At 38.5% G+C, this 14,701-nt stretch overlaps 2 protein-coding genes across 2 annotated transcripts; both read right to left on the bottom strand.

Annotated features, from left to right (window-relative positions):
• Positions 1–4,184: 4,184 nt before the first annotated feature.
• Positions 4,185–8,406, bottom strand: gra (granulito). The gene is made up of 6 exons (XM_031853470.1): positions 7,726–8,406; positions 6,925–7,064; positions 6,751–6,809; positions 6,551–6,608; positions 5,983–6,089; positions 4,185–5,889 (listed from the first exon to the last, which is right to left on the bottom strand). The coding sequence occupies exons 2-6, from the start codon at positions 7,004–7,006 to the stop codon at positions 5,857–5,859; spliced, it is 339 nt and encodes a 112-aa protein (XP_031709330.1). The 5' UTR covers positions 7,007–7,064; positions 7,726–8,406; the 3' UTR covers positions 4,185–5,856.
• An 88-nt stretch (positions 8,407–8,494) lies between these two features.
• rbm12bb (RNA binding motif protein 12Bb) lies at positions 8,495–14,522 on the bottom strand. The gene is made up of 2 exons (XM_031853469.1): positions 14,416–14,522; positions 8,495–11,030 (listed from the first exon to the last, which is right to left on the bottom strand). The coding sequence occupies exon 2, from the start codon at positions 11,006–11,008 to the stop codon at positions 9,134–9,136; it is 1,875 nt and encodes a 624-aa protein (XP_031709329.1). The 5' UTR covers positions 11,009–11,030; positions 14,416–14,522; the 3' UTR covers positions 8,495–9,133.
• Between the last annotated feature and the right edge of the window lie 179 nt (positions 14,523–14,701).

Raw genomic sequence — 14,701 nt, 5'->3', positions numbered from 1 at the left:
CATTCTTTAAACCTTCACATGAGACTATGACATATTTTCCCATTACAGTATTTTCTCAATAAGTGCAGACAATGACTGATATACATGTGTTGAGGACATCGTTGACTCCACCCACACTGAAAATTAGACATTTTTACTGTACCAATTATGAGATATTTCAAATTAAAACTCATACATTTGAATTGAGAAAATATCTAATAAATGAATATTTGAAGTGTAATAAAAACAGTTTTCTCAATAATTCCAGACAATGATTGACATGTATGTGTTGAGGACATCGTTGACTCCACCCATACTGAATATTAGATATTTTTACTGTACCAATTAAGAGATATTTCAAATTAAAAGTCATACATTTGTACCCAGAAACGGGTACATTTCTGAATATTTGAGGTGCTATAAAAAGTATTTTCTCAATAATTCCAAACAATGACTAATGCATATAAGTTGAGGAAATCTCTGACTACACATATACAGAAAATTAAACATTTTTACTGTGGTAATTAAGAGATTTTTTAAAGTAAATGTCCTACATGTGTTCCAAGAAATATCCAATAACTGAATATTTGAAGTGTTTCCTCAATAATTCCAAACAATGGTTAATGTATACAGGTGCATCTCACTGAATTAGAATATCATCGAAAAGTTAATTTATTTCAGTAATTCAATTCAAAAAGTAAAACTCATATATGATATACTGTAGATCCATTACACACAAGGTGATATATTTCGAGTGTTTATTTCTTTTAATGTTGATGATTATGGCTTACAGCTAATAAAAACCCCAAATTCTGTATCTCAGAAAATTAGAATATTGCATAAGACCAATTTAAAAAAGGTTTTTTAATACAGAAATGTTGGCCTACTGAAAAGTATGTCTATGTACAGTATAAAGTATGTACTCAATACTTGGTCGGGGCACCTTTTACATGAATTACTGCATCAATGCGGCGTGGCACGGAGGCGATGAGACTGTGGCACTGCTGAGGTGTTATGGAAGCCCAGGTTGCTTTGATAGGGGCCTTCAGCTCATCTGCATTGTTGGGTCTGATGTATCTCATCTTCCTAAGCCATAGCCTAATCATCAAAATTAAAAGAAATAAACACTCGAAATATATCACACTTTCAATGATATTCTAATTCATTGAGATGCACCTGTATACATCAATCATTGTTTGGAATTGTTGAGGGAATACTTTTTATAACACTTCAAATATTCAGAAATTACCTGTTCCTCGGTACAGATGTATGACATTTACTTTTAAATATTTCTTAATTGGTACAGTAAAATTGTTTAATTTTCAGTATGGGTGGAGTCAAAGATGTCTTGAACAGATATGCATCAGTCATTATCTGGAATTATTAAGAAAACCCTTTTTATAGCACCTTAAATATTAAGAAATGAACTTTTTGAACGTTCAAAAGAAGGACTTATATTTTGGAAAATCTCTTAATTGGGAAAGTAAAAATATTTGATTCTCAGTATTAGTATAGTTAGAGATGTCATGAACACATATGCACTAGTCATTGTCTGGAATTATAAAGAAAACTCTTTATAGCACCTCAAATATTCAGTTATTGGATATTTCGTGGAACAAATTAATTTATGTCCATTAATTTAATGGACTCATCTCACTGTGACGGCCCGCCCGCTAACGGCATATTTGTGTTATGCACACAACTGCCCTGTAATGATGAGTATTAATGTGATATCTCATGAGAAAGATACGGTTCTTGTGATTCGATTTATGCAAACCATTTCAAGATACAATAACAACAGCAGGTACAGTTAACGTCTCTGTCAAACAAGCACTCCAAAAATAGCTGATAAAATATCACCGATTATGATCCATAACGTCCCCCTCGTGCATGCTAGTCCAGCAAAAACGGTCTTGCTAGGTGGCTAAGGGTCCACTCGATCGAATCCAGTAAAATATTTAGTCCAAAACACATTAGTACGTCCATAAAGACCCACGGGGGGGGGGCTGTTGCATCATGTCAAATTAGCCAGCAGATATGATAACTCGCGATCATATTTCGGGCATAATTTCACTTTTCATGTAAACAGAGCGGAGATTTTCACCGCAAATTGGAGGCTGCATTCCGCCGGTTAGATTGACACCTCATTTGACCCAATAGGAGCTTCTGTAGCCTGGTCACAGTCTGGAACAGCCAACGAGAGTCCGCTTTGAAAGACAATGCCCACCTCTCTTCTTTGGGTAAAGCTCGAGCCAATCGCAACAGATCCTGTTCAAACTCAGGCTCCACATAGCCAATGAAATTACGAAGCCAAGGATATGCAGATTTATCAGATGGCCCTCTGGGAAAGTTTTCAAAACTGAAATTGAAACCGTGACTGAGGTACCTGAGACAGATTATCAAGACCAAAGTCTGGTTCATTAGAGTTTTCAACAATCTGTGAAAGTTGACAATGGTTAAATATGATATAGTTAACCATATATTGACATAAAGTTTGAATTTCGGACATGTAATATATGCATTTTGACATGGTGACTCGAGCCTCCAAATGCGTTTTTACGCGACCGCGTGGTTTGTCTAAAATATTAATTTTCTGTTGTGTTGTTATCAAATTATAACTTATACCAGGTACCATGACTCCATGCTCATGTATGATTGTGTTTCCGGGATCGTAAGTCCCAGCCATAGATAACTGCTGCCATCTGTTGGCCAAAACAAGTCCATGCAGAAATAAAATCCTTCTTTTTCAGTCTGCTGAAAACTGCATAGCTCAATGCTAGTAGCACTTACAGTGATTCTGACTGATTGTTTAGAAACTTCAGAGTGTTGCCGTTCAATAGAGACTAAAACCATACATGTACTCCCAATGGTTCAATAAGAGCTGTCAGTTTACTTTGGGTATGCGGTTGAAATTATGCAGGAGTGAAAATCTCTTCATTACCACAGTAAAGATTTTTCTGTATATGTGTGGTCAGAGATTTCCTCAACTTATATGCATTAGTCATTGTGTGGAATTATTGAGAAAATAGTTTTTATAGCACCTCAAATATTCAGAAATGTACCCGTTTCTTGGTACAAATGTATGACTTTTAATTTGAAATATCTCTTAATTAAGACAGTAAAAATGTCTAATTTTCAGTGTGGGTGGAGTCAACGATGTCCTCAACACATACATGTCAGTCATTGTCTGGACTTATTGAGAAAATACTTTTTATTACACTTCAAATATCTATTTATTAGATATTTTCTCAATTCAAATGTATGAGTTTTAATTTGAAATATCTCTTAATTAGGACAGTAAAAATGTCTAATATTCAGTATGGGTGGATTCAACGATGTCCTCAACACATACATATCAGTCATTGTCTGGAATTATTGAGAAAACTGTTTTTATTACACTTCAAATATTCGTTTATTAGATAGTTTCTCGATTCAAATGTATGACTTTTACTTTGAAATATCTCTTAATTGGTACAGTCAAAATGTCTTATTTTCTCTTTGGGTGGAGTCAACGATGCCTTGATTACATATACATCAGTCATTGTATGGAATTATTGAGAAAAATATTTTTGTAGCAGCTCAAATATTGTGATATTAGCCTTTTTTTGTCCTGAACATATATGCATTAGTCATTGTGGGTAATTATTGAGAAAAACATTTTCATAGCACCTTAAAAACTTCAGAAATTTGCCATTTGAAGATATAAATTCAGTTCAGAGTTTTTGCTTCGTAAAACATCTTAATTGACTCTCTGTCAGGTATTATTAATTTCCAGCAACCCTCAAATCAAAGAATAAATACACTTTACGCACAATTTAGGTGTATTTTCCCTTTAACTCACGAGATGATGGTATAATTTTTTATACTTATTGGAATATAATTCATTTAATCTCATTTCATTATGCAATATGTATACTTTGTTGGCATCTTATTTTGAAAACCAGATGTTCGTCTGTAGAAAACCGGAAGTTTTCACGTTAATCTTTCCGCTAACTGCAAAATCCTTCGCTCGCTCCCGTCCTGTGCCGTTTACCGTAAGTTTCAGCGTATAGGTGCACTACAATTTAAGTGTCTGCTGAGTTGACCACGGAGATCTGAGTGTCTGCTGACTTGACCGCAGTGAACAAGCAGACGTGCAGTTACTAAATGCATTGATGTCCGCACAGACAACCACAGCGGGTTGTGTACAGACAACCATATTGTCTGTTTGTTTATGTTTTGGTGACAGTGGTGACCAAACCCTCCATTCGTGTTTCTGGAGTGAAGAATCAGACTTTTTTTTTTTTTTTTTTTACTGTTGTAAACTCCAGGTGAATTCAAGTAGGCTACTTTTGAAGAATGGTGTACAAGATCTTAATCAAGATCTTTACTTTAATTCATTAAGTGCTGTTTTTTGTTCTCTGGGGTCCGTACAAATGAAACACCTGGCTGATACTGACTAAATTACTTAAAAAAGACTTTGAATAACATCAGTGTGCTTGATATCAAGTGCCTTCAACAGAACTAGATTTTAAAGTGGTCCTGCGTGGCTCCATTTTGAAATACCTGCGGTGTAGAGTGTTTATCTCCTTCTCATTCGCTGCGTAGAAGGTGAAAGAAAGGAACAGCTTGATCATGTGGAAATATTAATTTGTAGTGATGTATAATGTGAAAAATATATACATAAAGTAAAATACAAGGATTGATGCTGTACAATTAAAGCTGTCTATTTACAATTAATATTCACCTGATGGATTTTGAATATTGAATATTCAGTCTCACGTCAGCTCTGTTTTGGTCCCTACTAATTCCTGTGGGAAAATCTTCACCTGCTACTCACAAACCTTGCTGGCCATGTGGTGCTGGTCAGGTAGAGTACAGTGGCTTTAATAGAGCATTCTTCCTCAAGCTGGTAGCTGTGGCTGGTAATGAGGATGAGAGCCGAGTTGTGGGCCAGAAAACTAAGCAACAATCAGCCGAAAGACGATAAAAGACTCCAAAGAACTGAGGAGTACTGCATAGTTGTTTTATCTTTCTATGTGTGGTTTTTTTTTTCATTACACATAGTTATTTGATGAATTGGTCATATATTCATAATTGCAGCTTAAGTTTAAATTTCATGTAAGAAAGAAAATGTCATCACACACAGCTGTTGAGCCAAACATTCCTTTATAAAAGAAGTTCACATGTTTAGTGAGACACGTTAATATGATGAGTCTGCATTAAATGGCAATGCCCCGTCCCCAGTTTCTTTAAACGAAACATACCACAGCTGACGAATAGCCATTAATGTCTTATGTTTGAAACAAACTGTATTTTCAAAATGTAAATATAAATGTAAGCAAAAAAGCAATACTACCACTTAAGCAAATAAAACGGTGTTTAGTATTCGAACTTTGTGCAACTTCACTTCAAACTGTTATGAGTCACATTCACAAATAAGAAACATGCAAAATTTAACAAGTTAAATTAAATTCACCAAGAAAAGCAATAAGCAAACAAACAAACAAAAAAAAACTATTTTGGGTAGTGAACACCAGTTCAAATTTATTGAAGTGAGTGAAGCTTTTCTGCCGCCCTAAAAAACAGAAAATAATAATAACAAATAATGAATAAACTGTTAATTTGATCAAGATACCACACTCAACCCAATACCAACAGTAAAGCATACAGTAAGACAATGATAGTCAGACAACCACTAATGAGTCGAGGCTAATGTACATTTTTTAAAAACTATAGTTTCATACTAATGTGAATTAGCCTTCAGATAGTAATGTGCATTCAATTCAAATCCTAATCTAGATCGTCTCATTTACTAGAGTGTCAGAAAGGTTTGATAAAGACGCAACGCACTTTCATTATATCAAACTCGCACGTCTTCTTTTCCCCCATTCCACCTCATCTCATCTCATGAAGGTGCCCAAGATCCCTCTGGTAAGATAGTATACAAACACAACTCAATGCAAACAGCAGTTATCATGTATAGAGGATGTCACCATAAAACTGAATAGCAACAATACTTACTGCCGCCATCAGGACAATGGGATGATCGGGCAAGAATTCCGGCTTCTTCCTGGCCTCAGGACAATTTGCCAGACCAATTAAAAAATCTCTTGTGTAAGATATGCTGCCTATGAAAACATATACATATATAGATATACACATATTAAACATTACAAGAGTTCAAATCAGGAAAATCTAAAGAAAGACTAAATGTATTTTGCACCTTTATCTAGTGCGACGTTAAACTTAAGTTATAAAAACAGGATTAAGCACTATGTGAGCGGTGAACATGTCCTGTTACTGAACACGGCTAATTCAGTGTTTGATGCAATTTGCTGTTTTGTTTTATGCCCGTTGCACATTTCTTTTGTGTGAAACTTTATATGCCGACATCTTGGCTAGGACTATACATTGAATGAAAGTAGTTATTATTCTGTCAATGCATGGGCCATTTGCCAAGCCACTACTGTAACCAACAATAACCTCCCGGCTGAAAGTAAACACAGAAGCATTACAATAAAAGCCCCCAGTTTCCAGATGAGCAGAAACATATAGATCCCATTTGTCATTAAAACACTTTGTGTCTTACCTTTTTTCTGTTTGTAGAGGTTGACAATCTTGTAGAACTCCTCCATCCCAATTGTGGTCTATCAAGTTCAACGTTAGAATAGTTTTAGAAAACCTAAATTTGTCTAAATCGTAACTGCTTAACAAGCAGATGATGAGCTGAAATGATTTGTTGGTCGAAAGAAATTGAAAATGTTGCAACCCTAAAATATTGTATCTTACCTCTCGATACTCTTCTTCGATCAGTGCCTGGGCACATGTAGCAGCATTTATTTTGGGCTCTAAATGAAGTGATACAATTCTCATATAAGCACGCCATTATATGGACACAATACATTTAAAATCAACACCTTTGATATTCCGATACATTTAAACCAAGTGGTGCAGACTGCTTACCAATGCCAAAAGGGATGCAGCGGCGCAGGGGTCTGGCAGGCTCCAGATGTTTCTGGAAGATTCTTCTCCTGGATACCTCCATCCTGGTGTCAGTGATCTACTACACTCTGCAAGGGCTACACCGAGTAGTGCTGTAGTGACTACGGGCAGACACTTCAATATTTTAGAAATCAGTGCTTTGAAGAGTGGGGTTTGCAGACCATTAGGGGTCCTGTAACGTTATGGTGTTAACTCTTTAATTAAAGTCTGAGAATGTATTAGGATTACTATTTAGATGACAGATTTCAATTGATCTGACCAAATTCACTGGAGAAGTATGAAATAAAGTTTAAAAAACATAAAAATATATAAATTAGCTAGTGCATAAGTATCTTACGTAATTAATCTGAGTATCCATGAGCTATGCTAATTAGAAACAGGCTAATAATACCAGGAGTGTAGCTTAACGGCTAACGTGAGCAACTCAACACAATCGCTTCTAACTTGGCAATTAACCTCGTTTAAGTAAGGTTAATTGCAAATTAATTCAACATAAATTAATGAACACAAGTCAACGAGTCAACGTATATTTAACGGTCGTAACTGACGATTGTAATAACATTAAGGCCACAAAATAAGACTTTCAAAACGTTAACGTTGAGTGATGAGAAACGCAGCTCGTCAATGCTGCAGAAGTTTGAACTCTGCGAAACCATCATTCAAGTCAGCAACATGGGCCAAATAACTCGTACCGGAAAGTTACGAGTTCTCCACGAAGTCATTGCACTTTAAATAGAGGACATTTTAGGATAAATTGTTCACCTGTAGTTCTAAACAGCTCCTTCGGTGTGGTGGTCCGCCTGCAGTGATCACCTCACTGGTGTCACGGTAGTCAAGTTAAAACCAGTTTCCGGTTAAGGTTTTCCAAAATAAAATGTTTTTTTTAAATTTTTTTTTAGTACGTATAAACCCATTGTCAACATTGTCAGACAATAGAGGAAACACTTTGTGTATCAACCCGTATGAGCACACGGCACTTGTGGCTTGTTTTTGATATTGCACATTGTAAATGTGGTCGTCTTGGATAGGTTTTACCCATAGACTGTATATAAGGGTTGTCAGTGTGTTTGCAATGCTGCAGTAGGAAATATGAAACTACTCTAAAATTGTCAGAATATTCACCAACCGCAATGTATTACAATATCTATGTGTTTATAGTTACCTTTTGGATATGATGCTGAGATTCTTGCTGGAGTGAATATGGCACCTGTTCTTTCAGAGAATGCTAAAAGGTTGGGAATGAAACTCACATGCTGCACTATTATCTAATATACTGGATTATACATGAGTTGAATATATTGTTAGGTTTATGACATTTTCTTTGCTTTACACCCAAAGATAAATATGTATAGATGCATAACGATGCATGTGTGTTAAGTCCATCTAACTGGAAACACAAGAGGAAACAAATCTCCTTCAATCATGTTCATTTCTCTCTTATTAGAGGGAAATACGAGTTAAATATTTGAAATACACATTACAGATTATCGCCGTGATCCCTCATCCAAGTGATTATTGTATTTTACAAATCTTGCTATTGGACTGATGAGTTTTATAAAAAGGGCAAACACTGTACACCCCAACTTAATACTAATACAGAAAACCACTTAAGATTAGGTTTAATGGGATACCCTTAACAGCTGTCAGTAACTCATGGTCTTTGATTGGTGATTAACCAGAAAGTTATATACATACGGTTAACATGGTAAACAAAATTTAATTTAAATTGTATGTGACAGATCTATGAAGAAAAATTGACAATTCAAAAGGTATGCATTTTTTATGAAAACAATACTTTTCACACCAGCCACATAGAGTAAAATGCAATGCACATACATTGTTTGCAACACTATGTTGGAAGTTGAATCAAACAAAAACATGTCTCGACTGAGAAAATGAGAAAAACAAAAATCTAGTGCTTCACTTTAGGATGAGCATAGAATACAACACCCATTGTCAGACTATATTACCTAAACACAATTTAAAAAATGAAAAGAAAGCACTAAGAAAAAATATATAGCTAAACTCACAAAGCCATGCCGTACAAAAAGTCAAAATGAAGATTATATCAAAAAGAAAGAAAGGCCCATTTCTTCCCTTAAATCAACTCGGTATATGTCCAAACTACACTGCTAGGGCATGCAAGGTGCCATGAAAAGATGAGTCTCTTTCACACAATTAATAGCTGGATTTTTCTCGGACCTATGGGTCTTCCACTCAGTTCCTCAACTGCTGTTACCGCCTCTTGACGAGACTCAAATACTGCAGTCGCGGTGCCAGTCGATTTTCCAGTCTGGTCAAACTGGAGTGTGACTGATCCAGGCATGATGCGAAATCCGTAGCAAAAGTCATAGATTTCTTCACTTCTGATTTGAAATGGTAAGTTAAGCAGCTTAACGCAGGCGGTACCGTCAAAATGCTGCACTGGGGGAGCGAAGCTACCACCAACACCATTACCCCTGTCTTGTGGGGTGTAAGGGCCGACTGCATAGGGCTCATAACCACAGCCTCCATAGGCGTGAGCCTGTGTATTAGCCATTGGTATATTACCATCCGGAGGAATCCTAAAGCCAGGATTTTCTGTGTCACCGGGGCGGTAGGATGCCTCGCTTCCTCTGCCTGAGTATCGCTCTCCTCCTGGCAGCGGCTCTTGCACAACTGGCTCTTGCACCAGCGGCGGCTCAACACCCAACTGCCGCATCTGAGAACGTGAAATACATTTCAGTATGACTTCTGACCCAAGAAACCGGTGTCTATTGAGCGAGAGTGCACTCATAGCCTCCGCCTCGGACCCGAAGAGAACCAAAGCCTTCCCAACTCCAGCACCTTCATGGTCACGCAGCACAAACACCTTGTCCTCCGTGATATTAAACCAAAGGAAGAAGTCTATGATCTCAACTTTCCGCACATCAAATGGTAGGTTCCGCACAAACAGACACACTTTCTCCGAGTCATACGACGGCGACTGATCTTGACACATTTCAGAGTTTCCAGGAGGTCCGGCAGCCACGCTCTGAGATTCCAGAAGGGCGATCATTTTTTCTCTTGAGATTGGCCGTGTGAGGATCTGTCGGTTGAAAAACGGCCTTTTTTCAGGAGATAAGGCATCACAATAGTCACGCAGATTCTTGAACAGCACAAATGTGGATCTAGTTCTTCTCCCATCACTGCCAATTAAGTACAGGATCTGGTCATCCTCAAGCTTTGCAGTATGAAAAAGCCTTTTTATGTCTTCCTTTTCAGCGGTATACGACAGATTTTCTACCACAACGCAGTACTCGTCATCAGAGCCAGCACCACCAGGCCTCTGGAAAGCTGATTGTGGCCTCAGAGGAAGTGGATTTCTTTGCGGGCGAACAGGTGATCGGTCCCTTTCTAAGCCATCTGTAACCCGGCGCCAATCTTCTTTTGTTGTTGGAGTAATCTCCACATATCTGGAGCCAATGTATCCCCGGTCCCTCTTCATGGCTTCATTTGCATCCTCTCTTGTTGCAAATTTGACCAGACCTTTCCCATTTTTATAACCATTTCCATTTTTCAATAAGATAATTTCATCAATAAGTAAACCAAGGAAAAAGTCATGGACTTCCTTTTCGGTCACGGAGAAAGGCATTCCTTTCAGGAACACGTGCACAAAGTCATTATTGTCTGAAGCCTTCTGATGGCGGAGGGGAGAATAATCCGATCTGCTAGCTGATCTCCTGCCCACCTCGGGGTCCACGGATCTTCTAGCGCGTCTTGCGTTCTCCTCAAGTCGCGTCTTTGGATCGAGCTCCAAGTTTGATGTACTTTTTTCAAGCATGTTCTGCATCTCTGCTTTACTACTTAGTAGCAACGCAACAGGTGACCCCTTAATGCAACCTCCTGACCGCGTCATGGCTCTTCTTGCGTCTTCGTCCGAAGCAAAGATAATGAAAGCTTCATCTCGCTCACCACCAATTATATGCACCCCTCCATCTGGAATTTTGAGGCCAGTGAAGAACTTGCGAATATCCTCAGAACCTGCTGAGACCCTTAGTCCCTGTAAACGGATGACGACCTCCATGCTGAAGTACAAACAACAGCACCTGCGGACAGAGGGGTATAGAACAGCATTATTGCCAACAGAGCTTTTCTAGCTCAGCGTCCACTTCCTGGCATTCCAATATAATGCCACTGAACTGGAATAGCAATGTGAGACAAAAGACATCAGAGACAAAGGAAGCCAGTGCAATCAGTGTCCAGAACACTCCCTTTTACAACTGAGAAGGAATTCAAATGTGTGAGGTTGACATAACAATCGTACATATACCGTAGCTCAAGCGTGTTAAGTCCCAACCCACAATATAAACGCAGAGCATCTTCCCTTTATTTTCTAACTCAAACCCAAATTGTATTCACTTCATATTCAATTAAATTCCACGCGAAACTCCAACGCTATCACATTAAATCGTACTCATAGTTTTGAACACACCAATGGCACACCCTTCACCAGTACATTCAAAAATGCTTTCCAACGCTGGCTTAAGGAGGACAAAAGGCAACACAATCTATCTGGCACAATCATTTCCCTATTGTCCTAAATCAATCTCATCAAGTCCTATGAAATAACACCATAGGTTAAATATTCAAATTCATCATCTACAATTCAACTAAAGCGGTAAAATTCAAGTTGATCTGAGAACCACTACTCGCTCAACAGGTTTACAAATATTAATCTTGTAATTGAAATATGATTAAAGCCATTTTTAATAAAACAACATAGCTGATAAAGTTGTTGCCCGCGGAGGCTAATAGACTGAAAGTGTCACCTCACAGAATGAGACAGTCCACAGAGGACTCACAATGGCCACAATTTCCCATCTATGATCCTTCCCTATGATCCTAGTGCCAAATCCAGGTGTTGCGCAACACAATTGTAGGTCCGAGATTTTCAAGTTTACCACCAAGTAGTTCCACTTATTCAACCAACAAAATGATCAACACCACCAGGTATTTTTCCAATGTATTTGGAGGGTCCTTCAGAATGGGACAGCCTTGTTGATCCATCAAAAATGAGGTCTTGAATTGCAGACTTGAAACAATGCAGTTCTTCCAATTGGGACACAGCTACTACCCAGCAAGAAAAATATCTCCCGTTACCATTAGCAGAAACTACGATCCAACCAAAGCAGCTCCGAATCGGTCACTCAACAGAACCACAAGCCAAAAAACACCAAAATTGACAATTAAAACCATTAGTACATAATCTAATTCAGTAAATGTTACTATTAGTGTGCCAAAGCCCGCTATCAGTAGTTTTGCGTGGTCAAACTAAACAAATACCATCTGCTTATAGACCCTTTAACAGCCAATGTCATCAAAAATATGCCCCAGCCATACAGACGAGTTAGCAAGCTTTAAACATTGAATTAAAACTGTTAACAGCATCGAAATGTCTGGTTGTTGCATGTTGTGTTGTCAGAATAAATCGTTAGGTGCCAAAACAATCTGCCTTTGCAAATCACAGTAATTATGATTTTGCTGGTAAAACAATATTCTATCTTAGGTATAATTTACATGGCAAACACACATTCCTTCTGGGCAGTTACTAAACAAAAAATACCAGCTACAAGGGACGCACAACTCAATTTTACTGCACATTTGCAGGAGAGTGCTGAAATCGGGATGTCTTGTCACTCAAAAAGTTCATCGACTGCATCGCAACCTTGCTCTAACAAAATATCCCATTCATGGCAGAACAAACAATGTTGCGGATTGCATTGTTTGGCAACCTACACCACTGCTGCAGTCTGTTCATTCCAGAGGCTGGCGTTCTGGTTAATCCAATAGCGGCAGTGTCCCCTCTTGTTGCCCTTCCCCTGTCATGCTCTGCTCGCCTCAGCAACATTTCCTCTTCTGTATACTCTGGCACAAACGGAGAGAGTATAGTCTAGCAGTTGTTCAGCAGAAAGAGTAATCGTCTTCTCTTCAGAGCTCCTATTCATTACAGTCGGGAGCGTTTTATGTGCTGTCACGTAGCCAAAACTGTCCTCCACCCAGAAGTGAACATATTTTTACTACATTCATGTTTCATAATCCTTTGTGTGCCCTGTGGAATTTTGAAAACTCATAGCTTATGAAGGCAATGCTATGATTCACAAACTACTCAGCAATGTGCCCATGGACGGTTGGGAAAATGCATTTTTAAATTGCATGAATAAATAAAATAAAATTCATAGTAATTGTGAAAAAAAAATCCTGTGATCTGTTTAACCGGGTGTGCAACGGATGCTCCACCCTATTAGAACACGAAAGACACAGTGGAAGTGGAAGTTTCTTCTCAGATACAACCTGCCACAAGGAAAACACTTTTCAGGTAATTAAATGAAGGTAAACAGTGCAGAACAGAACTGTCGCTTGGCTAGCGCTGCCCCCACGCTTTCTTAGAGGCAGTGAAGACCTTTAACCTGATGGCGTGTAGTTCGTGTACATATTATGAAATATAATCCTGCCAGCACCACTGATACAGCAAGCTGTTTTGTTACATACCTCTGAACCAAAGCCCACAATAAATTAAATATCTAATTAGATGAAATAACGGGCTGTAGCTCACTCTAACTCTTCGCCATCAGGTTCAACACCATAATGCAGCAGAGAGATGACAAAAGAGTGTTTGAAATGCACCCTGAATGACACAAAACCAACTGATATCACTTCTTGTTGTCGCAATACGAACTTTTAATAAACACCGCAACTCGCCACTGGCATCGAAACTTCCGGGTTACTAGCGTTAGCTCTCATAGGCTAACGTTAGCTCTCATCGACTAGCGTTAGCTCTCATAGGCTAACGTTAGCTCTCATCGACTAGCGTTAGCTCTCATCGACTAGCGTTAGCTCTCATAGGCTAACGTAGGCTAACGTTAGCTCTCATAGACTAGCGTTAGCCTATTGGTAGTTCGTGTCACACGTTAGCATTACTTGCTAAGAAAAACGAGCAATGGCCGGTTAGAAAATTAAGTGCGTGACATGTAGCAGCCTAAATTGGCCACCCGCGTAGTAAAATCAAATATGAAGGCATTAACTTAAACATTCACTGAATGAAAGTACCGCCATAGCTTAGTTAACGAGGTCAAACAGTAACGTTACGACACCAAACACACATAACGTTAGCTAGCTTGACGCCATTAATACCGCCAGCATTTCATCCCAGACGCGTTACTTCACTAAACATACATCATCTGAAACTACTGTAATGTTGTGTGCAATTACACGAGGCTAAATGTGTCAGTTAACAAGGAAGGTGGTGTTTACGTCCTTCCCTTTCAAACAAAGCTCAACGAAATGTCGATGTAGCTAACGATAGCTATTGAAGCTAGCTAGGCCGCTAGCTTTAGCGTTTACTTATTTGAAGGCCAACAACGATCTGAGAATGCAATCTTTATAAATAACACTAGAGAATAGCTTGCTACCTAACCAACGACAAAAACTTACACAAACGACAAGCACAGAGACTGGTGCAAAAGCGAGATAGCGATAGGTTTTCAGATCAGTCAAGTTTGGTTTCGTCTTGCTCTCTTCTCAGAGTGCATGAGGGGGAAATGTTCTCCTTCCTCCTGCAGCCCTGTAACCCAACGTGAGAGATGGATGCCGCCACCTACTGTATCGGGGGAAGTAATATTATGACTTTATGAAGAATGTCTGTATAGGCTATTAAAGTATGGCTATATAAATATACATGTAAATATGTACACCTGCCTGCTACTGCGTGTACCCGACC

Source organism: Anarrhichthys ocellatus, unplaced genomic scaffold (genome assembly GCF_004355925.1).
Source record: "Anarrhichthys ocellatus isolate YVR2014 unplaced genomic scaffold, GSC_Weel_1.0 scaffold13, whole genome shotgun sequence".
Lineage (NCBI taxonomy): Eukaryota > Metazoa > Chordata > Actinopteri > Perciformes > Anarhichadidae > Anarrhichthys > Anarrhichthys ocellatus.
The sequence above is the reverse complement of the archived record's forward strand: the minus strand, read 5'-3'. Positions and strand labels throughout refer to the sequence as shown.

What these genes read in the sequence shown, in the direction of transcription:
- gra (XM_031853470.1), bottom strand. Translation starts at nt 7,006, where the DNA reads ATGGAGGTATCCAGGAGAAGAATCTTCCAGAAACATCTGGAGCCTGCC. An exon ending in TCGAAGAAGAGTATCGAGAG is followed by an intron (nt 6,609 to 6,750) that starts GTAAGATACAAT and finishes TGAACTTGATAG; the next exon opens with ACCACAATTGGGATGGAGGA. An exon ending in CCTCTACAAACAGAAAAAAG is followed by an intron (nt 6,090 to 6,550) that starts GTAAGACACAAA and finishes ATGTTTTCATAG; the next exon opens with GCAGCATATCTTACACAAGA.
- rbm12bb (XM_031853469.1), bottom strand. Translation starts at nt 11,008, where the DNA reads ATGGAGGTCGTCATCCGTTTACAGGGACTAAGGGTCTCAGCAGGTTCT.